General features: G+C 36.9%; 1 protein-coding gene and 2 non-coding genes across 3 annotated transcripts; 2 read left to right on the top strand and 1 right to left on the bottom strand.

The window, feature by feature from the left end:
• Positions 1 to 11,707: 11,707 nt before the first annotated feature.
• On the top strand, positions 11,708 to 11,779 carry TRNAM-CAU (transfer RNA methionine (anticodon CAU)). Its single transcript has one exon. It is a non-coding gene; the product is annotated as a tRNA-Met (tRNA).
• Positions 11,780 to 14,391: 2,612 nt separating this feature from the next.
• On the bottom strand, positions 14,392 to 16,388 carry LOC109806120 (uncharacterized). Its single transcript, XM_020368492.3, has 4 exons — positions 16,077 to 16,388; positions 15,200 to 15,292; positions 14,857 to 14,991; positions 14,392 to 14,784 (listed from the first exon to the last, which is right to left on the bottom strand). Exons 1-4 carry the CDS (start codon positions 16,311 to 16,313, stop codon positions 14,743 to 14,745), a joined length of 507 nt encoding a protein of 168 aa, XP_020224081.1. The 5' UTR covers positions 16,314 to 16,388; the 3' UTR covers positions 14,392 to 14,742.
• Positions 15,919 to 15,990, top strand: TRNAG-UCC (transfer RNA glycine (anticodon UCC)). Its single transcript has one exon. It is a non-coding gene; the product is annotated as a tRNA-Gly (tRNA).
• Positions 16,389 to 23,387: the final 6,999 nt, after the last annotated feature.

Raw genomic sequence — 23,387 nt, 5'->3', positions numbered from 1 at the left:
GATGTTCACAAAGTCAATTCATTCGTGTTGAGTTTACCATTTGGGTAATAGTTGTCACTTTTCTCTCTACTTCAGTGAAGCCTTGTTTCCATTTGTATGAAACGCAAATATTCAAAGAGGATTTTGATCTAACCCTAGTTCTCACGATACAATTAATAAAGGGTTTAAGTGTTTTTGGTTCTTCTTCATAATAACCGAATTATAAGGATTAAAATTAACTTAAAAAGGAAATGGGTTTTTAATAACTTGCAGTAAAAGTAAAAACGGAGACATATCAGCGAAATAATTTCAGAATTAGGTGAAATAGTGCTATAATTGTTTGTCAATAAATAGAACTGTTTTTTTTTATTAGTTTTCTGATTTTATTTTATTTGATTTCGTAATTAATTTAGTTAATCATCTTTGTCAAATTGGAAAAATAAAATAATAAAGTACCATAACCAATTGATATGATCATAAAAATTGGCAACTTAAATTAATATTGCACATAAAGAAAATAGAGCAATGAATATCATTTCAAGTGCACGACAAAAAAAAATTAAATTAGATAAACCAATCAATTAAAAAATACATTATTTTTATATAATTTTCAGAAATAAAAATAAATAAAACTATTTTCATATAACATCATATTTTTAAAAATTAAAAGAATTGAATTAGAAATGTACAATAACATCATATACAGTAGATTTCTTTGATGTATAGTACAGTACATGAAGGAAATGTATTATATAAAGAATTATCAAGTCCAATAAATAAAATTATATTTGCTTAATGATAAAAAAAATGAATTTCAAGTAATATTTTAAAATTAAATTAAATCTCTACAACCCTCAAGTAAACAGTCTCCTCTTCCCCCAAAAAAAAATCCACAACCATTAACTCATTATATATTTCTCCTTAAAAAAATATATTTAAGCCATTAAATTTATAAAAAAAATAAATCAAATTGTGATACGTGTATGATATATATTTTGACTTAAATATACATGTGTCACAATTTAATCTATTATTACAAATCTAATAATTTAAATGTATTAAGTTACCACAACTTTCTCGCCTTAAAGTCAGAGGATTCATTTCTGTTCTGGTAATAATTGTATTTTTTGGGAAATGGATTATCTAACTTTAAGGTGACAAAGTTATGGTAACTTAATACATTTAAATCGTTAGATTTATAATAATAATATATCATATTGTAACACATGTACATTTAAGTCAAAATATATATTGTACATATGTCACAATTTAATTTTTTTTTTTAAATTTAACGACTTAAATACATTAAATTATCTTAACTTTTTCATAAATGAGATTGTAATACATCAAAATATATATTGTACATGTGTCATAATTTAATTTATTTTTATAAATTTAACGGTTTAAATATATTAATTTACCTTAATTTTACCACTTCAAAGTTAAAGAATATGATGGTAAACTCTTGAAACATTTGAATTTTACCTATTCTACTTTCATCATTCCCCTCATAGCTAAAATTAAATCAAACTTTTGTTATTTCGGCTATTGCTAAACACCAGAAACATCACTACTTGCTTCCATACTGTACCGGAGAGACCGTATCGGTCACGTGGGCCAACACGTGCCATTTCGTCAGACACCCATGCATAGCCACGTACAAGCATCACCATCAACGTCGGCTCGGCATGAGGCCGAGAACCGACATCAGTCTGGTTAATGCAAATATGGACCATCATCATTCATCGAGTCGGCTCGGTCAGGTACCGTTCCGACATAGAACATGCCGGAAGTATACAGGCTGCCGTATACGGACTAGACGGTTCGGTCATTTGCCGTTCCGACTAGTATTGATTAGCCAGCTCGGCCTCTTGCCGAAGGGTTAAGCAAGTCATAACAGTAATCACAATCAAGAAAGGTAAGTACATGATTAAAGCCTAACGACTAATTAATACCGTATTACCTAATTTGGTAAATATCTGAGAGGGCCCATCACGCTCAGGCCCACGTCAGATGCTATAAATAGGTCACACGTAACAAGGTATGTCACTGTTCATTTTTACCCTAGATATTCGTGCATATACTGACTTGAGCGTCGGAGTACCCTTTGCAGGTACCTCCCCCATCCCTTGGAGATATCGTTGGAGCTCTTATTCGGTCCCCTTTCACCCAGAAGAAAAGGAGTGTGCCCTTAGACAGGTACATTTTGGCGCCCACCGTGGGGCCGAACCGAGAGCTATTCCGAGATTATTATTGAAAGAATGGTGAAGACGAGAAAGAATAACGTTGAAGAACACCAGTCCGAGGACGAGCATCAGTCAGGAGCCGAGACGACGGAAGAGACAAACTTGAACAGTATGATGCGACAGATGAAGGAGGAGATGGCCGCTATGAAGCAACAGCGGGAGAGAGATGCGACCGAAATGGCTGCGCTACGGGCGGAAAATGCCGCCCTCAAGAACCAATACCACGATCCTACATGGAAGCCCTCCGAGACAACCCACACTCAAGGGTCGTTCCATTCGCATGGCCAGCACACCTCGGTCCCTTATACTTCTGTTGCCCCTGCCGCCCACGCCTCGGCCAGCCGACCAATACAGCCCATGCCGGCAGGATCACACCGACATCCCTTTACACCCAATATCATGCAGTCCGCCCTCCTTGACAATTGGAAGTCCTTGTCTCTCGACAAGTACGACGGAACCACCGATCCAGACGAACATGTTGACGTGTTCTTGACTCAGGTCACATTAAGCACCACCGATGACGCCGCCCTGTGTCGAATTTTCCCGACGTCGCTAAAAGGACGAGCGTTGAGCTGGTTCACTCGGCTCCCGGCCAATTCGATCGACTCATTCGGCACCTTAGCCTCTCAGTTTACCATCCAGTTCGCTACAAGCCGACCACACCAGTTGACTTCTCTATCACTAGTTAGCATCCGCCAGGAGAAAAAGGAGTCTCTCCGGGCGTTCATGAGCCGATTCAACAAAGCGGCATTAGAAATCAGGGACCTCAACCCAGCCGTCGCTTTACACCATCTAACCACCGCGTTGAAGCCAGGTCCCTTCGCCAACAGTATTTGTAAAAAGCCACCGGCAAACATGGATGACCTTCGGCGCAGGGCCGACAAGTATATGCAGATGGAAGAACTAGCCGAGTTTCGCAACCAGGCCAGAGCAGAAGTGGTGAGCAAGACAGAAAAGCCAATAGAAAACAATTTTCGCGGTCGTCCAAAAGAACTCGTACCCCGCGAGCGGCCACCCCGTGGTCCGAAGTATACACAGTACACACCACTGAACACGAGCCAGTCAGCAGTACTAGAACAAGCATTGGCTTCAGAAGTGCTGACTATCCCGAAGAGAGCATCGACCCCTCCCCGAGCCGACACAACCAAATCCTGCAGATTTCACCACAATCGTGGGCATTCAACTGACGAATGTTCAGCCTTGAAAGACAAAATTGAAGATTTGATCAAGCAAGGACAGTTGCAAGGTTTTGTGAACCGTCCCGACCGGCCCCGACACGGCGAACAATCACAGAGACGTGACTATTCCGAACACCGCAGAGCAGAAACGCGCTCGTATAGAGAGCACAGTCGGTCACGGGATAGGCATGAAGAACAACAAGCAACACAGCCACGGCGAGTTATTAACACCATTGCTGGCGGATTTGCTGGCGGGGGCTCATCTTCGTCGGCACAACGAAGACACCTGCGAGCTGTCCGACACGTGCATGCCGTGGAAACAAACCGTTGCCGTTTGCCAACCATTACCTTCACCGAGGCCGACTTCAAGGGAATCGACCCAGATCAGGACGATCCGATGGTGATCAGCGTTGAAATTCACAATTGCATCGTCCGTAAGACATTGGTTGATCAAGGAAGTTCAGCGGACATACTATATTGGAATACGTTCAAGCAGTTGGGAATTCCAGAGTCCGAACTGGTCCCTTACGATGAACCTTTGGTGGGATTCTCTGGTGAACGAGTCAAAACAAAAGGATATATCAAGTTATCAACACGATTTGGGTTCGAAGGGGCGGAATACCGAGACATCTCGGTTAAATACGTGGTCGTTCATGCGAGCACCTCCTATAACATTCTGCTCGGTCGGCCATCCTTGAATCGGCTCGGAGCAATCGTGTCTACTCCTCATTTAGCTATGAAGTTTCCGGCACAGTCAGGACGGGTTATCACGGTGCACGCCGATCAAAAAACTGCACGCGAATGCTACTTTGCCAGCTTGCGGCTACCGAAAGTGCAAGACGAAACGATCATAGAGCCACAGAAAGTCCACTCGGTAACCCAACAGTCCTCCAAAGACCTCGACCCCCGAATCGGGCACGACGAAAGGGTCGAGCCTATTGAAGAGAGGCAACCACTCCAAGTTGGAACCCTTGATACCCAACTGACTTATTTGGGAACTGTTCTGACGGAACAAGAGAAAGCAGCCATCGGACAGATAATACTTGATAACCGAGATCTATTTGCATGGCACCCCTCCGATATGCCGGGTATCGATCCAGAGTTTTTGTGCCATAAGCTCTCAATTAGTAGGGAGGCAAGGCCGATCGCCCAGCGGCGTCGGAAGACCGGAGAAGAGAAGAAGGCGGCAATCGATGCTGAGGTAGCCAAATTATTAGAAGCACAGTTTATACGGGAGATCCACTACACGACGTGGCTGGCTAATGTGGTCATGGTCCGAAAGCCGAACGGGAAATGGCGTATGTGTACCGATTACACGAACTTGAATAAAGCTTGCCCGAAAGACGCCTACCCGTTGCCCAATATTGATCGTCTCGTAGATGGGGCGTCTGGCCACCGGTTCCTATCCTTCTTAGACGCGTATTCGGGGTATAACCAAATTCGCATGCACCCTCACGATGAAGACAAAACAGCATTCATCACCGAAACAGCCAACTTTTGCTACCGTGTAATGCCGTTCGGTCTGAAGAACGCCGGTGCCACATACCAGCGCCTGATGAATAAAATTTTCCATAGTCAGATTGGTCAGTGCCTCGAAGTTTATGTTGATGACATGGTCGTCAAATCTGATGAAGTTTCTGCCCATGTACGCCACCTGGCCGAGGTATTCCAAGCACTCAGACAACACCAAATGAGGCTGAACCCCGAAAAATGTGTGTTCGGCGTATCGGGTGGAAAATTCTTGGGATTCATGTTGTCCAGCCGGGGCATCGAGGCAAACCCGGACAAGTGCCAAGCCATACTGGAGATGAAGAGTCCCACCACTCTCAAAGATGTACAAAAGTTGGCAGGGCGGCTGACTTCGCTTTCACGGTTTCTTCCCCGGCTTGCCGAGATATCTCAACCTATCCTCGCCCTGCTGAAGAAAGCAAAGCAGTTTACATGGACTCATGAATGTGAAGAAGCGTTCCAACAGTTTAAGCATCGTCTTAGTTCACCTCCCATACTGTCCAAACCTACTGCCGGCTCCGACATGGTCATTTACCTTGCCGTGTCAGGGCATTCGGTCAGCGCTGTCTTAATACAGGAACAGAAGGATCAAAGGCCGATATACTTCACCAGTCGAACACTGCAAGAAGCCGAGAAGCGTTACCAGTTAATCGAAAAGGTAGCTCTAGCGCTCGTCTACACGGCTCGCAGGCTCAGGCAATACTTCCAGAGTCATAGGGTGGTTGTCCGAACCGACTGTCCGATTGCGAAAGTTCTTCGTAAACCGGAAGTCGCTGGCAGGATGATGGCCTGGTCGGCCGAACTCTCAGAGTTTGACATATCGTTCGAGCCGAGAGGACCCATCAAATCACAGCATTTGGCCGACTTCGTCAATGAGCTTACCCCAGCAGGTAGTTTTCACGACGAGCCGTGGACAATGCATGTCGACGGCTCATCCTGTGCACAGGGAAGCGGGGCGGGAATAATTCTAGCCAGCCCATCGGGCATCACGGTCGAACAGTCACTCCGGTTCGGTTTTCGGGCATCTAATAACCAAGCCGAGTACGAAGCACTGCTGGCCGGTATGAGACTAGCAGCTGAGATGGGTGTGACAAAGGTCGTATGCTGCACCGATTCAAAGATCGTGGCCGAACAAGTCAACGACAATTTTCAAATTAAGGATGCTAATTTGTTGCAGTACTACCACCTCTTCCAGAAGCTCAAAGAGGATTTCACTGACGTACAAATCCGACACATTCCCAGGAGCACCAACGAACGAGCCGATCAGTTGGCTCGGCTTGCTAGTAGTCGAAAACCAGGACAGCTGAGAACAACCATTCACCTGGAAGTCCCTGCCCCAAGTGTGGCGATTGAATGCATGGCGGCCGATACTGACACACCGAACTGGATGACTCCTATTCGGAACTACATCCTCCGACAAGAGTTGCCCACCGATCCGAAGGAGGCAAAAAAGCTTCGCACTCAGGCCGCTCGATACTCCATAGTGGCTAACGACCTCTACAGGCGAGGATTCTCCACTCCGTTGCTTAAATGCATTGATAACTCGCAGGCGGATTATGTGATGCGGGAAGTTCATGAAGGTATATGTGGGTCCCATTCCGGAGGCCGTACCCTAGCTGCAAAAGTGTCACGAGCCGGTTATTATTGGCCAACTCTGAAGGGGGATTGCGCTGAGTTCGTCAAACGTTGCATACAATGTCAGCGACATGGAAACCTCATCCATGCCTCCGCCGCCGAGCTGCACAGCATCAGCTCTCCATGGCCGTTTGCCTTATGGGGCATTGACGTACTTGGCTCGTTCCCCGTGGCAAAGGGACAGGTTAAGTTCCTCTTCGTGGCAGTAGATTACTTCACAAAGTGGATTGAGGCCGAGCCGCTCGCCTGCATCTCCGCTGCTAACGTCCAAAAGTTTGTATGGAAGAACATCATCACCCGTTTTGGCATCCCATATGCCATCATCTCGGATAACGGCTTACAATTTACAGACAAAAAGTTCAACTCATTCCTCGAAAACCTTGGCATTCGGCATAGATTCACATCTGTGGAGCACCCTCAGTCAAACGGCCAAGCCGAAGCAGCCAACAAGGTTATCCTGACCGAATTAAAAAGAAGACTTGGCTCGGCAAAAGGAGTGTGGGCCGATGAATTGCCAGAGGTTCTCTGGGCGTACCGGTGTACACCACAATCCACTAATAGAGAAACACCCTTCCGCCTCACATACGGCACTGATGCGATGATCCTGGTTGAGGTTGGAGAACCATCTTTCCGGCGACAAAGCTTTCAGGAGGAATCTAACGACGACGCACTCCGAGCCGAACTCGATGTCCTCGAGGAAGTGCGGGACAAGGCACAGGTGGTGGCCGAGGCATGCAAACAGCGAATGACTCGGCGCTTTAATTCCAATCTAAAGCCGAGAACTTTTCACGAAGGCGACCTTGTGTGGCGAGCAACGGGGGCAGCCAGGCGTAACTCTTCTGAAGGAAAGCTCTCTGCCAATTGGGATGGACCATTCCGGATACGACATGCACTCCACAATAGGGCGTACAAGCTAGAAGAGCTGTCCGGCAAGGTTATTCCAAGAACCTGGAATTCTACCCACCTAAAGACATACTACAGTTAAATTCGAATTTGTAATACTCGAACTATGTAATTGTATCGCGGTGCACTCTTTTCCTTGACCAGTCTTTTTCCCTCTTAAAAAATAGTGAAAAGAGGTTTTGGCCGGCAAGGTTTTTAACGAGGCATCCATTTATCAATAACAACACGATTCAATCACTCATGCTTCAATTAGATTATTCAAGTCTTCCCTCCCAAGATATCTCTCGGCCAAGGATGTGGCTTTAATTAAATTATTCAAGTCTTCCCTCCCGAGATGTCTCTCGGCCAAGGATGTGGCTTTAATTAAATTATTCAAGTCTTCCCTCCCGAGATGTCTCTCGGCCAAGGATGTGACTTTAATTATTCAAGTCTTCCCTCCCGAGATATCTCTCGGCCAAGAATGTGGCTTTAATTAAATTATTCAAGTCTTCCCTCCCGAGATGTCTCTCGGCCAAGGATGTGACTTTAATTATTCAAGTCTTCCCTCCCGAGATATCTCTCGGCCAAGGATGTGGCTTTAATTAAATTATTCAAGTCTTCCCTCCCGAGATGTCTCTCGGCCAAGGATGTGACTTTAATTATTCAAGTCTTCCCTCCCGAGATATCTCTCGGCCAAGGATGTGGCTTTAATTAAATTATTTGTCTTCCCTCCCGAGATGTCTCTCGGCCAAGGAGACGGCTCACGCGAATTAAGTTGTTAGTCACCACAAAAGTTCACGCCAGTTATAACATAAAGAACGGAGAAATTTCATTAAAAGAGAAGAGTACATTATCAATAGGCGCTATCGGCCCCATAATACAAAAAAACATTTAAGACACTACTTCTGCCTCCCCCTGAACTGGACCATCCTCAGGCGCAGCCTCCTCGTTCAGAGTCTCCTCCTCGTTCGGCCCAGCTGGCCGCGCCGGAGCCTCCTCGTCGGCTTCCTAATCAGGTGGAATGGAGGTCATATCCACCAACTTTCCTTGGAAAAAATCTTTTGTCATGTCCAGGTGGAAGTCAGGAGGAAAGTCGCCGAAGTAGCAAGCCTGCCGAGCAGCTTGAGCAAAACCGGCCTGATGCTGACTGAGAACCTTGGCGCGCGCCTTTTCCTGATAGGCACCAAAGGCAGCCTTTTCAGCATCCAGCTCCTTGCTCAGAGCTGTCACCTTGTCAGTCTCGCCCTTCAGAGCAAGTTCGAGACGCTGTACCTTTAGGGCCAAGTCATCAGCGGTTCTTCCTCGGCGATCCACCTCGGCCTGGTACTTGCTACTAACCGTCTGGGCGTCGGTCAAAGCAGCCAGTGTCTCTTGAAGAGACTTCTCCTGCTCAGCTAACTGTTTGCGCAACTCGTCAGCCTCACCGTTCGGCTGCATGACAATACTCTGTGCCATGGCCACAGCGCGCACTTGGAACTCACAAAAGTAGCTCCATTTCTGCGCCGAACTCATTCGGCTCAGCAGCCCCTGGCCTACCTCGGAGGTCAGGTCTTGACTCAGAAAATCCGGAGCGTTAACATTGCCAGCCAAGAAACTTGGTGCCGACAAGCTTTCGGGAACAGGGGGGCTGGCCACTCGGCGCTGTTTTGCCCGGCGACTCTCCTCCTCGGCCCTAGAGTCAGGCCTTCTTTTTTCAGGTTGGGGCCGGGTGGTCTTCTTCGGCCGAGACGTGGGTCCGACCCCGCTACCTTGACCAGCTGGTTGATTCACGCGCGCGGCGGGCGCAGGCCTATTCGCGGTATTCGATGCAAGTTGGTTCCGAAGCAAGTTGCGGATATCCAAATCATCATGAGCCGCCATTATACCTGCACATCATTAGTCAAAATCAATGATAACACTTGAATTCAAACAAGTAGGAAAAATACCATACCAATTAATTCTTCGACCACATCGGCCGAATCAAACAATCGGACAAGAGGACGGCATGGTAAGGGCCGAGGCAACTTGTTTAAAAATCAAGACTTCCTCTCTCCTCTGGGGACATGCGTGACTTGGAAACCGTGTCATACTTGCGCGGCTTCCGGGTCCAGTAGAAGGGAAATAGCGGATTTCCCTTAGCGTCAAAGAAATACTTGTTCCCTGGTTCTGGCCGAATCATCACCTTCATAAATCCCACTTTAAATTTGTTGTAGGAGGTGGTGAAAGGTTGTAGTAGACAATCACTGTGGCGAATCAAAGACAGCCACTTGGCCTTCCTCGTCGGCCGAGAAGTATAGAAATGCAAAAATAGATGTGGAGTAGGAGAAAGACCGAGACCCAGACACAAATGCCTGAACCCTTGCATAGCGGCCCAGGTGTTCGGGTGAAGTTGACTCGGCGCCACATTCAACAGCCAAAGTATACCCATGAAGTAGTTGTCAAAGGGGAGAGATATCTTCAAATCCCGGAACATATAATCATACACATAGAAAAATGGGTATTTAGAAGTCCCCTGACTCAAATAAACAAAATCCGGATTTGACACCCCGTCGCCTCGGCATGGTTGAAAGAAGATGGCAGAAGGCTCCTCATCTTCAGGAAAGTCCAAAAACTTTACGGCCGATACAAAATCCACCAGAGATTTTTTACTTGTATACCGAGAGTATACACTACCAACCTCACCGTGCACCCATGAATATCCTGGAGTTGATATCGGAGGGAACACTCTTGATGATTCTCCACCCCGACTAGGTTGCTCATCGGAACCTACAGCTGATGCCGAATCACTCCCACTTTGAGAATGACCGGACCCAGAAGCCGACTCCACGGAATTGTCCCCATTAGATGCCGAAGCCGATGGTGCATCCCGGTTCGGCGTCGCCCTTAACCTAGATTCCCCTTCGTCCCCAGAAGAGTCAATGTTAACAACACCCAAATTAGCCATTACGTACCTGATGGTTGAGCTTGACCTATCGTTGATAATACTCAAAACGCTTCCAAACAACTTTGGCTCGGAGCAGCTAATGAATTCGCACGAAAGAACCCTCACCTCCCTACCCTTATTTATAGGCGTCTCTAATGAGCACCTGAAACGACACCCCCTCGTGCATACCGTTGGATCATCTAGATCCAACGGTTCAGGATACGCGACTCTTCGCATGCGTCATTAATGCCCAACGGACACAACCCTTCGCCTCCCGCCGCAACTTTGCATGCGTCATTAATGACCAACGGTTATATCCCTTCGCTTCCCACCATAACTTCTCGCATACGCCATCAAATACCCAACGGTTACAACCCTTCATACCCAACGGTTACAACCCTTCATACCCAACGGTTACAATCCTCTTTTTATTTCATTAACCTTTAACCTTTCGCGTCGCTTCGCTCCTCAAAGGCTGGGGGGCTTGTGTACCGGAGAGACCGTATCGGTCACGTGGGCCAACACGTGCCATTTCGTCAGACACCCATGCATAGCCACGTACAAGCATCACCATCAACGTCGGCTCGGCATGAGGCCGAGAACCGACATCAGTCTGGTTAATGCAAATATGGACCATCATCATTCATCGAGTCGGCTCGGTCAGGTACCGTTCCGACATAGAACATGCCGGAAGTATACAGGCTGCCGTATACGGACTAGACGGTTCGGTCATTTGCCGTTCCGACTAGTATTGATTAGCCGGCTCGGCCTCTTGCCGAAGGGTTAAGCAAGTCATAACAGTAATCACAATCAAGAAAGGTAAGTACATGATTAAAGCCTAACGACTAATTAGTACCGTATTACCTAATTTGGTAAATATCTGAGAGGGCCCATCACGCTCAGGCCCACGTCAGATGCTATAAATAGGTCACACGTAACAAGGTATGTCACTGTTCATTTTTACCCTAGATATTCGTGCATATACTGACTTGAGCGTCGGAGTACCCTTTGCAGGTACCTCCCCCATCCCTTGGAGATATCGTTGGAGCTCTTATTCGGTCCCCTTTCACCCAGAAGAAAAGGAGTGTGCCCTTAGACAGGTACACATACCTTCTGCCTTTAATTTCAAAACCAAAACCAAAGCCAGCTTCTCCAAAGCTGCAACCTTTTCTTAGTTTCCAATAATAAAGGGCCAAACTCTAGTGCTAGAGATTATTTTTTAAAAAAAATTATATGTTACCCTTAAATTCCTTCTCAGTTCTCATCGTGTTCCCGTGAGTCCATTCTGATTCTCCCAAATATCTGTTCCCATCTATTCCAATTCTTTTGGGAAATTTGGTTCTTCATGTATTACTTTTGAAAGCAATATATTAACAATCAGAGTGGCGCAGCGGAAGCGTGGTGGGCCCATAACCCACAGGTCCCTGGATCGAAACCAGGCTCTGATAAAAAGAGAAGGCTTCCACTGTTCTTTTTACAAACTCTAGTGTTTTATACTATTCGAAATCTTTGATGAAAAGGTTACACTGATTTCATGGGAAAACTAACTGATTCTTATTTTATTTTTTGGTCGTGAATCACCTGACACACTGCCAAAATGGATTGTGATGTGGGCCTTTTGTCATTGGGGCCTTGGACTTGAGATTAGAAGATTCTTTGGGCTTGATTAAAGTGTGGGTTTATCAGGGAGTGTATGCTATTTTTGGATTACAATCATAAAATCATGAGATTAATTTAACTTCGCGTGTTTGTTACATTTCTTTGGTGAGTTTTGTTGCTCAATTGTGTGTAATTATTATACATGCATATGCAGTTTATTAGATGTTTGTTGTGTAATACAGTTCCCATATCTTTTTTTCATCCATTGATAAAACAATGTTGTGATGTAGTGATGATCATGCTCAACTTGAGCAAGATTATCTCAAGTAGAAGATGTTTATAGTCTCTACCAAATTTATAAATTGAAAAACTTGTAACACAGTAGATAAATCAAATATTAAAACACTTCTTTTAATAGTTCACTTATAGTGTTTTTTGACAAAGAATTTTAAAATTTTAAAAATTTTAGAATTTGAATTATTTTAATTTTAATTTTAATTTTTATCATTCTTTAAATATTTTGTTTAGACAAGATAATTCTTTTTTTTTTTAATTTTGAATTCTTAGTTTGGTTAGGACAATTTAATTTCCACTATAGATAAAACTAAATTCTTAAGATTAAATTTTATAAAATTAAATATTAATCAATTTTTATAAATATTAAATTTATAAAACTAATAATTTAAAAAAAATATTATTAGATAATATTATAATTAAAAAAATATTTTAGATAATATTTGATAATTTAAAAAATAATTTTGAATATTCAATAATTAAAAAATATATTATTATTATTATTATTTATGTCAACTTTGAAAGAGAGGAGAAAGGAGTAGGAGAAAAAAGAGAAACAAGAATTTTAAATTCTTACTTTTTCAAAGACATTGAAATTCTACTACATCTATAAAAAAAGTCACAAATGTTTAAATTTCAAATTCTTTATCAATTCTCTATCTAAACAAAATATTTCACCAAAACATTTGAAATTCTTCAAAAAAAATTAAATTATTCTATTAAAATTTCTTATCCAAACACACTAAAATTTGTACATGGTAGTACATGGTATTCTTAAATTTGATAAGGCTAGTATGAGGAAAACAAAACATTCACAATAATACATATCCCACTTCACTTGAGCCATTATAAACTAATTAAGTGAATAAATGATTTGTTTGCTTGTAACTAATGGGTTTTGAGTTCATTATGAATAAATTAAATAAGTTTTTGATGAAAATAATATGAGAGGCTTTCTACGAGTTACAAATAAACTTATTTTATTTTTAATTACTTTTTTTTTTATCAAAAAGAACCTAAAATCTTTATATTCAACTTCATGCAAATGCTTGTAGCCTTTATATGTAGCACGATGGGTATTGCTTTATTTCTTATCATTTCTTTAGGGGTTTTCAATCATATCTTTTTGACTCCGATTCCCGATCTTTGACACGAGTTGAATGCTTTTGAATATATTGTTCCTCTCAAATACTTTGATCTCTTCTATGACTTGTCTCTAACTTTTTCTTTTCACATCATTTCGACGCTACGCTTTGTATTCATTCACAAAGAAAGAAAACATATCACGCACACCATAGTTCTGTGATTACATCATAAATTTTACAATTACTTGTTATCTTTCTAGGCATTTTACATTATCTTGCTAGTACTAGTATAGTATCTATGTTACTCTATTTTGCCTTGTTTGGATGTGAAAATTCTGGAAATCTCACCTACATGTATGCTAAAAAACAATGTAATGTCCATCAAACTTGTTTCTGGGGATAAATGTAAAGTTATAATATGTAGTTTAGCTTGTTAGTGAAAACCAATTTATGACTTTTTAAAAAAAAATTATATGCTTCCTCTTCCCATTATTGTGTGCCCTTTTATAACTAAAATTTTATTAGAGGAAAATTGTGGATTCAAATACTGCAATATGCCAAATTAAGTAGATACTGCAATAATCAATAATGTCAATGTCACAGCATTTCTTAACTCGAGTTGCTTTAATTTATGAGGTACAAGTGGGTACTAAAAACCACTTTTTCCCTCAATTTTTTTTCTCTTTTCATGTTAAGTGTTTAGATACTTTACGAGGGGCGAGTGTAAATTAGAAATGCAACGAAAATGTAATATATGAAAAAGAATAGCAAAATTGCTACTGGATTTGTTATTTTCTTAAAGAATATTCAGAAAATATATATTTGTCAATAATTTATTCATTGCTATATGTTTTTCTTGGAAATAATAATTTTGTATGCATTTAAAATTGGTCAAATTAACATCTGGAATTGATTAAATTCTAATAAGAATTTGCATTGAATTAGTTAGGAAGCTATGAAACTCTGGCAGAAGGACTTATAGCAGATTTGGTGATTGTAATGTTTAACATAATTGGGGTAAGAGTTTCACAATTGAGAAGTGATAGTCCTTTGTTCCCAAATTTAATTACAAGACATGTAGATTAAACATCAAAATTTGTAATTAATTTCAATGCTAGAGAATGAATCTTGTGTTTACATGCTAAGCACATTCTCAACTTTATATCACTTACATATCACATAATGAAATGACCATGTTTCCATGTCATCATCATAAACATTAATGCATCACAAACTTAAGACATGTCCAGAAATCTAAGACATCAAGGATACAATATAGACATGTTAAAACTACTACCATATCTCAAACACAGTAACATTGAATTCCAAATCACAAGTTTTTTTATTTAAATTTATCTAAATAGAAACTTCAAACACCACGATCTGAAATGAAGCTGAGATATTAATATCTTGATGCAGCCACTCCTCCATTTCTAGTTGTCACTCCTGTTAGGTTTGTCTGAATTGAAACCAACCTGTAACATATTCATGTCAGAACAAAATTTTCAAAAAATAACACAAAGTACTATATATGTATGGTATTGTACCTCAGTGGAAGGAGCAGGAACCCAGTCATTGGTTGCAGGATTGCACTTGCAAGAGTGATGACAGCCAGTGTCATTATCTGGTTCTATGTGAAAGCTTTTTCCACTTTTCTCTACTTTGATAAATCCTGTTCCCGTCTGTGCAATGTGTGTTTGTATTAGCTTTTAATTTTACCAAAATCAATTATAAAACCATGTTGAAGGTCAAAGTCACTTCAACTTTTTTAATTTGTGGATCTTATTTGATTCTAAGAGGTATTCAAACGCACAAGAATAGTTTAAAATAAACAACTGATAATGTATTGAATACTACAACAAAGTTTTATGCTTGGATTGGAGTGAATACCGTGTGGTGGTGTTTGTCCACGCTGTTGAGATCTTTGTAATATTCTGTTTCCACAAATTCTTCTGTTACTTGACATCCATCGCATACCAATTTCTGAATACAATTACAAGGGGGAAATGTAATGAAAACATATTAGAAACCTTCACATATAAAGTTCAGAATAACATTTATTTTTTATCATTCACCAGCAACATCAAGAGTTTTTTTTTATTATTTTTTTTCATGATAACTATTATATGATAAACTAACTATGCTCTCTTCGTTCCTTTGTAGTTGTCGGATTTTTAGTAGAATTGTATTTCTATTTATTTGTCATTTTGAAAGTTCAATTGTATACTTAACTTATTCACCACTAATATGTATTTACTACAAAGTAAAAAAAAAAAAAGGTAAATTAATAAGGAAAATCAAAATTATTTTATGAAAAACATAAAAATTAAAATAATTATACCGCTTCTTGTTTTGTATGCAAAAAATTTAAATGACTTAAAAAGAAACATTTTAAGGTGGATCAAAGCTAAATAAAGTCTCCAAAATCTATAAGACAAGATATCTAGCACATCAATAATCAACCAGCCAGATCTAGTTCATACCAAGTTATTTTAAATAAAATATAAATTGTATAACCCAAAGTCCTAATATCACAAGTGGATTAGGTGTTTAATCATCAATATTTACTTTTGTTTATCAATCAAATGTACAACAAAGCATCACAGCAAGCGTTTGTAGTCCAACGGTTAGGATAATTGCCTTCCAAGCAATAGACCCGGGTTCGACTCCCGGCAAACGCAGCTTTCCTTTTATTTTTTTTAAAAATGTTCAGCAAAACCGAAATCACGAAAAAATAGAGACATAAACAAAGTTTTTTGAAACTAACCTTCTCGTGGGGATCATTCTCAAGGCGCTGAAAGTGTAACAATTCTGGAATAGAAGAGTCATGGCCATTGTTATTCAAAGAATCCACATATTTTGTAGAATACTCACTACGTTGAGGCTTAGTGTGGCGTTTTGGAAGAACCCCATCAAAGTAGTCTCTAGTTTGTGCCTCTATGGAGGCTTGTGCCTCTGGTGAGAGATGAATGTCGCTCCTGTTTGGCCTGGTGTAGCACTCCATCAATTCTTGCGCAATCAAAGGGTGTTCGTAGGAATGGTGGGTTCGTGGATATTTGTAAGGGTTGGTGTGGGAAAGATATTTTTGGAGATGATAATTTTAGTTGGGGCGTAAATGGGGCCTCAAAATATCCATTGAGGACCCTTTTTCCATGCAAAATATCTAACAAATCTTATCCCTTTCGTCTTGTTAGAATTAGATGCCTCAATTTGATTCGGACTCTCTCAATTCTCCTACAAGTTTAGTCTTTATAGTGAGAAAAAGTTTAACAACGTGTTTTTTTTTTTTTTTTTTTTTTTTTAATTTATAGATCTTGTCCGTAACTTAATTTTTATATAAAAAAAATTGATTATACATATTATAAAGAGATATTAGAAATATATAATCGTTTTTCTCTTTACTTTTTAGTTTATTATTATATCTTTAGATATTAAAAAAAATCTTATCTATACATTTATATATTTATACTTAATATAAAAAGAATATATTTGGTAACCACTCATTTAGTTTTCATTTTTTAGTGGACCATTATACTCCTTAAAATGTAAAAAAAAAAAAAAAATTATTCTTTTTAAATAACTATCTGTAACTTTTAATATTTATCAGTGTGTAATTTTTAGAGGTACGAAGTACTTCAACTCCTCTAGTATATTATAAAGGGGATATTAAGGATATATAATTGTTTTTTATCTTCACTTTTTAATAGACTATTATATCTTTCATATATTAAAAAAAACTTCTTATATTTTCTTTAAATAATTACATACAACCTTTTAATATTTTATTTATGTATAATTATTAAAAGTATGAAATATCTCGACTCCTCTATTTTTAATAAAATAAATTAATCACATTTTTTCTTACACCGAATTTGAATTCAAAATTTTATTTTAAAAATATTAGTAAAAATTTAACCGGGTTAAATTATACTCTTATCTTATCTTATATTTTATCTTTACCTTAGTAAAGCAAATTATTTTTTTTGTTCTTCGTGAATTCTTCGTGTAATATTTTTATCTCAATCATAACTATTAAATTACATGCATGTAATGAAAATAATTGTAATAATAATTTATTTATTTATATATCATGTAATAATTGATTAGCGTTTCATTTATTTGACGTTATTATTTATTGTTGAGTGAATTAGTTAGGTATTAATTGGTGTGTTGTGTGGAGTAGTTAAAGCGGTTCACTTTTGAAATAATTAATAATTTCTTTTTATTTGCAATTTGAATTTCTCATTAATGTTGTGCGTCTTTGGACTAATTTGAACCGAAGTGTCTGATAAGATTGAATAGTAATTATTTATGAAATTTAATATATTAACTAAATTAAATAAGATTGAATTTCATTTTTTATTTAATTCATTAAATTCTAAAATAAAAATATAACTTGAATCCATAAAAAATATTTAATTTAATTTTAATATTTCATAAACAACAATTTAAGCCTTCACAAACTTTAATTTTTTTTAAGAAAACTTCTTAATAATTTCACAAATTATTAATAATAAGAAAATAGTAAATGAGGTAATTTTAATAAAATAAAATGATAACAACTTTCATTCGAAGGCAGTGAATAAATAAATAGGTAAGCTCCTGTGTCAAAATGAACAAAATCATTCATGTTCATAATAGCATTACAAAGTTTTAGTTTTTTTTTATATATATATATTTTTGTCAAAAATTTTAATATTTTTTATTCTATCTATTCGATTTTTTTGGTTTAATGTTGTATGTATTCTTTTTATTACTTTCATAATGCCTAAAAAAGTGGTATTAATCTCTAAATTACTCATGGAAGGATTCAATGGAAACTAAGATTTAAATGTTTTTTTTTATCTATTCTATATTTTGTTTAATGTTACATTTTATTTTTATTACTTTCATAATTATTAAAAAAAGTGCACTTAATCTATACCATTACTCCCGAAAGGATTAGGAGGAAACTAAGATTTTTTATTTTATTTTATCTATTCAAATTTTTTATTTAATGTTGTATGTTTCATTTATTACCTTCATAATGATTAAAAAGTGTCATTATAGTTAAACGTTGTGATTTGATAATAAACTATTTATATTAATAACATTAGTTATAAGAGATTTTCATAAATTAATATTTGTAACGATATATTAATAGTTTAAATTGTTTAATTATGATTAAAGTTGTTTATGTTGATAATATTGTGCATGTTATAAGTTGTAAGTTGTGATTGATGTTGAAGTTATGGTTATATTTTAAGTTGGAAACTAACTTGTTGCTTTAAGGTGATTATAGTTGATAAAGTTGTTAATGTTATTATGTCATTTTCTTTCACAAATTTACCACTATTTTTTCATATATTTTTACTGTAATAATCATATTTGATATATGAACAAATTAGTATTAGGTGATAGGCTTGCTAGGAGATTGGTCATGCAAGAGATGAACTTATTTTTGTTGTATTGTTCTCATGAAATATCTTGTATAAAGATGTTTGACTAGAAATAGGATTTATACTTTTAGTATTTTGTACTTTTGATGTATATTGTATATGTGTATAGGATTTATATGTAACTTTATAAGGATTCTTATGTTTTCAAGTCATATTGACAAGAACTATTTTATATTTTTTACATCTTATACATATATCTGTTGATTACTTTAAAGTAATTGATTACTCTATATTTTTTGTTGTGTAATAATAGTATTATACTAAATATAGTGACCTATTGAATTATTACATATTCAATTTAAGAAATAAAATTTAATATAGTTTTTAATAGAAAATAGACCCAACTTATTTTATAAAAAAGATAATAACTAATTTTTTATAAAATAAATTCGTTGAGTTGTGTTTAAGTTTATTATTATTATTATTTAAAAATCCAAAGCGTGAATTTTTAATTGTCTCCTTCCAATGGATATTGACCGAATCACATTCTGAGATGTGGAGCTACCATTAAAACTGCTCTATAGCCTTATTCATCTATTGCCCTGCCCAACTAACAAACACCTAACCAACCAATTACGCTATCTAAATCAATTTTACTTCACCTCTCTCCTCACCTGCTCTTACCTTTAAGTTCACTCTCATTACTTGTACCTATTTTTTTAGGTGCCAACAATATTCTATACTAAGAAAAGAATCTTTAATTCAAACATAATAATAATAATAATTAAATGTTAACTAAATATTATAACGACCTGTCATGATCCTTACACTTAGTGGAATCGCACTATTACTAGTGAACTAAGAAAAATATTAAGTTAGATAACTCATACATACATATACATGTATAGATAAAAATAAAAATAACTAAGTTTCTTAAATACAAAATAGAACTCCATATATGTACAGTCATCCCAAAAATAATATTCCCTAGTGTTGGTCAAGCACAGACAAAATCGTTACCCAATATGGTAACTCTAACACGAGGATCAAACTCCCCGTCTCGCAGCGGTCACCTCAACTCCAAGCTAGCCCTGACCTACTCCCATACCAAGTATGATTATCGCAGTCTCACCACATGGAAACAGAAGGGTAAGCTAGAGTTCAAAACCAATCATACAAGTACAGAATAAAATCTATACTACACATCATCCAACTATCAATCATGTTCATAGAGTCACACCATACACTCTATCCAATACTACTCATCCATAAAATACAATCCACCAATCATGAAGTCAAACATCACACTTCATCATATTAATAATCATGCAATAAATGCATCTCATGACAGATATCAATACATATCAATCATCTAATGCGTCGTCATGCATACACCTAGGAGATCTCCCTAACAACAAAGTTGTATAAGTGACATTCCATCCTACCGAAACCACCCTAACCGTTTTCACGCCCAATGCGCCCGCTCGGTCACAGCTAAAGAGGATATAATCCTCACTCGGGTTTACTCAGATGATGTCACTTACACAATTGGAAGTCCAGATCCACCGTCAGGTATAACACAGCTGGGTACGAGCTTACCATGACCTTGGCATGCATAACCAAGTCAATTGTGGAGTTCACCCATCGACTATCCGCAAGGATCCATGCACCTTCCCGAGTACTTGGTTAAGGGAATAACCATCGACCTCATACCCCGCTCCAACACTAGCTAAGGACTTAGAGGAGACTCACTCAACCCAGTGGCCTACCTGAGCACCACTCTCTCAAATCTAGTGGCCTACCTGAGCACCACTCTCGTATATCAGTGGCTTATCCAAGCACCACTCTCAAGAGACTCTGTGTGAGCTTTTCCAGTTCGAAAATATTTTTCCTCTCCTCAAGTCCTAGGCTAGACTCATGCCATAAGGCATCACATGCAATTATGCATCATACATCATACATGATATGCCCACCATCATGATCAACAATCATACACATGTCATAAGACATCGCATGCAATAATGCATCATACATCATAAATGGTCTACCCACCATTATGATCAATAAACATACTCATATGAACATATACACATGTCATATCATATTCAAACATTTATATATATCATCAGTATGCATACATATGAATCACACCTCAGCATACATCATATATCATACATACATGATCCAAAACTTCAACTTAACATGCATTAGCATCATTTTATTCATAAACATATTCACGCCGGGCGCAGCCTGAACTCGCCTAGCCTAATCCCAACCTGAGAGTCTTAAAAAATATGATCAAGGGATCTAGGTGCATAATATATATATATATATATATATATATATATATATATGTATATATATGATATATCTATTTCTCCCGGTATAAGGAAGTGTTGGTTTCAATGTACGATATTACATTTTTAGGAATTATATTAGCATAAATATTATTGTTTAGAATGTTATATCTAGAAATATTTAAAAATGCATTCGGTAGAATTTTAACAGTTCTAGAAATAATTTTAAAATTTAAATTAATTAAAAAAAGTTTAATTATTAGATTAAAATATAATATCCCAATTTTTTTTTATTGAAATACAACCTTTCCATCCAAATAAAAATGAAAGAAACAATGTTGTAACTATTTTTTTTTAAACTTGGAACAAATATAAAAATATGACATTCTTAAATTTATATTTAATGTGAATGAGTTTTTAATACGTGAAACAAAAACGAAGAACTATGGATGTTAACTTGTTATTTTGTTTAAACTTTAAATCTAAATGTTGTCGTTCGTAAACTTTTTGTTCCTGGCATTATAACCATATTAAGGAATTGCTATTTTAGGCTAAAATCCTATTTTGGTCCCTTATAATCTTTTTTTGTTTCAATTTAGTCCTTCATTAATTTTTGGTCTCAAATTGGTCCTAAATTAATTAATTGGTTTCAATTTAGTCCCAAATTAATTAATTAGTTTCAATGTGGGACTTCCGTCCAAATTATTTAAACGGAGTTAACTTTTGGCCACGTGGATGCACGTAGATGCATACGTGGCATCCACGTGAATGAGAAAATTATTTTTAATACACCTGGACCCGGAACGGCCCGTTCTGAAACCGGAACGGGCCGTTCTGGTTGCAAAATTAAAACACTACCAGTGAAGCAGAACGGGTCGTTCTGAAATCAGAACGGGCCGTTCTGCTTTCAAAACGGGACGTTCTGAAATCAGAACGGGTCGTTCTGGTTTCAGAACGGCCCGTTCTGGTTTCAGAACTGCCCGTTCCAGAACTGTGAATAAAATATTCTTTACTTAATTGTGTTTTTGATATTATAATTATGCAATTTTGATATCTAAGATTTTAATTGAGTAATTTCAGTCCTTAAAAGATTATAATTGTGTAATTTTAGTCTCACAATTTTTAATTGAACAATTTTAATCTCTCAAATATCATAATTGCGAAATTTTAGTCTTTCTCATTAAAAATTTAATAATTTTAAAATTTTAATATATATATATATATAATGTTTTAAAATTATATAATTGTTTGTTTATTTAAATTAATGTATATTATTTTTTTTAATGTATCAAATGATATATATTTACTATTACTAAATAATTTTTTTTTTATATATTATTAGTATTTTAATATTACTGATAAATTAATATCAATAATATTTTTACCCTTTTTATAAATAAACTAATAATTTGATAAATATAACTTAATATATATTAATATACTTTTACAAAAATATAAATATATAAGATCTGATATATATTTCTAATTAATATACTTATATTTTTGTAAAAGTATATTAATATATAACAAGTTATATTTATCAAATTATTAGTTTATCTATAAATATATTAATAATATTATTGATATAATATCGAAAATTATAATATACGTTAATTTGAATAGATAAATAATTATTTAATTTTAAAACATTATATATATATATATATATATATATTAAAATTATTAATTTTTAATGGGAGAAACAAAAATCATACTATTATGATATTTGAGAGACTAAAATTGTTCAATTAAAAATTGAAGGACCAAAATCGCGCAATTGCAATTCTTTAAGGACTAAAATTATGCAATTAAAATCTTGGAGATCACAAAACTGCACAATTGTAATACTTGAGGGATAAAAAATGCAATTAAACCAATATTCTTAATTAATTTTATTAAAAAATATAATAATTAATAAGATAAAAGGAATATCACTTTATAATTTTTTACAACTTATTTAAGATTAAAGGAATAAAATGATAAAAATTAATAAGATAAACATAATAAAATAAAATATAAAAAAAAATATTAATATATTTATTTTATTGGATATAATAACATAATTAAAATATAATTAATAATATATATTTTATAAAATTATTAATATTTTATATATAAAAAAATAAAATAAAACCGGAACGGCCCGTTCTAAAACTGGAACGGGTCGTTCTGGTGCATTTTGGGTGTGTTAATTTTGTATTTGGAACGGGCCGTTCTGGATGCAAAATTAATACACCAAAAGTGCACCCAGAACGGCCCGTTCCGGTTTCAGAACGGGCCGTTCTGGGTCCAGGTGTTTTAAAAAAAATTCTCATCCACGTGGATGCCACATATGCATCTACGTGGTGTCCACGTGGCCAAAAGTTAACACCGTTAAAACAATCTAGACGGAAAGTCCCACAT

This window comes from Cajanus cajan, chromosome 3, assembly GCF_000230855.2.
Source record: "Cajanus cajan strain Asha chromosome 3, NIPB_CcT2T_4, whole genome shotgun sequence".
In the NCBI taxonomy this organism is placed as follows: Eukaryota; Viridiplantae; Streptophyta; class Magnoliopsida; order Fabales; family Fabaceae; genus Cajanus; species Cajanus cajan.
This window is presented reverse-complemented; position numbering and strand designations above follow the sequence as displayed.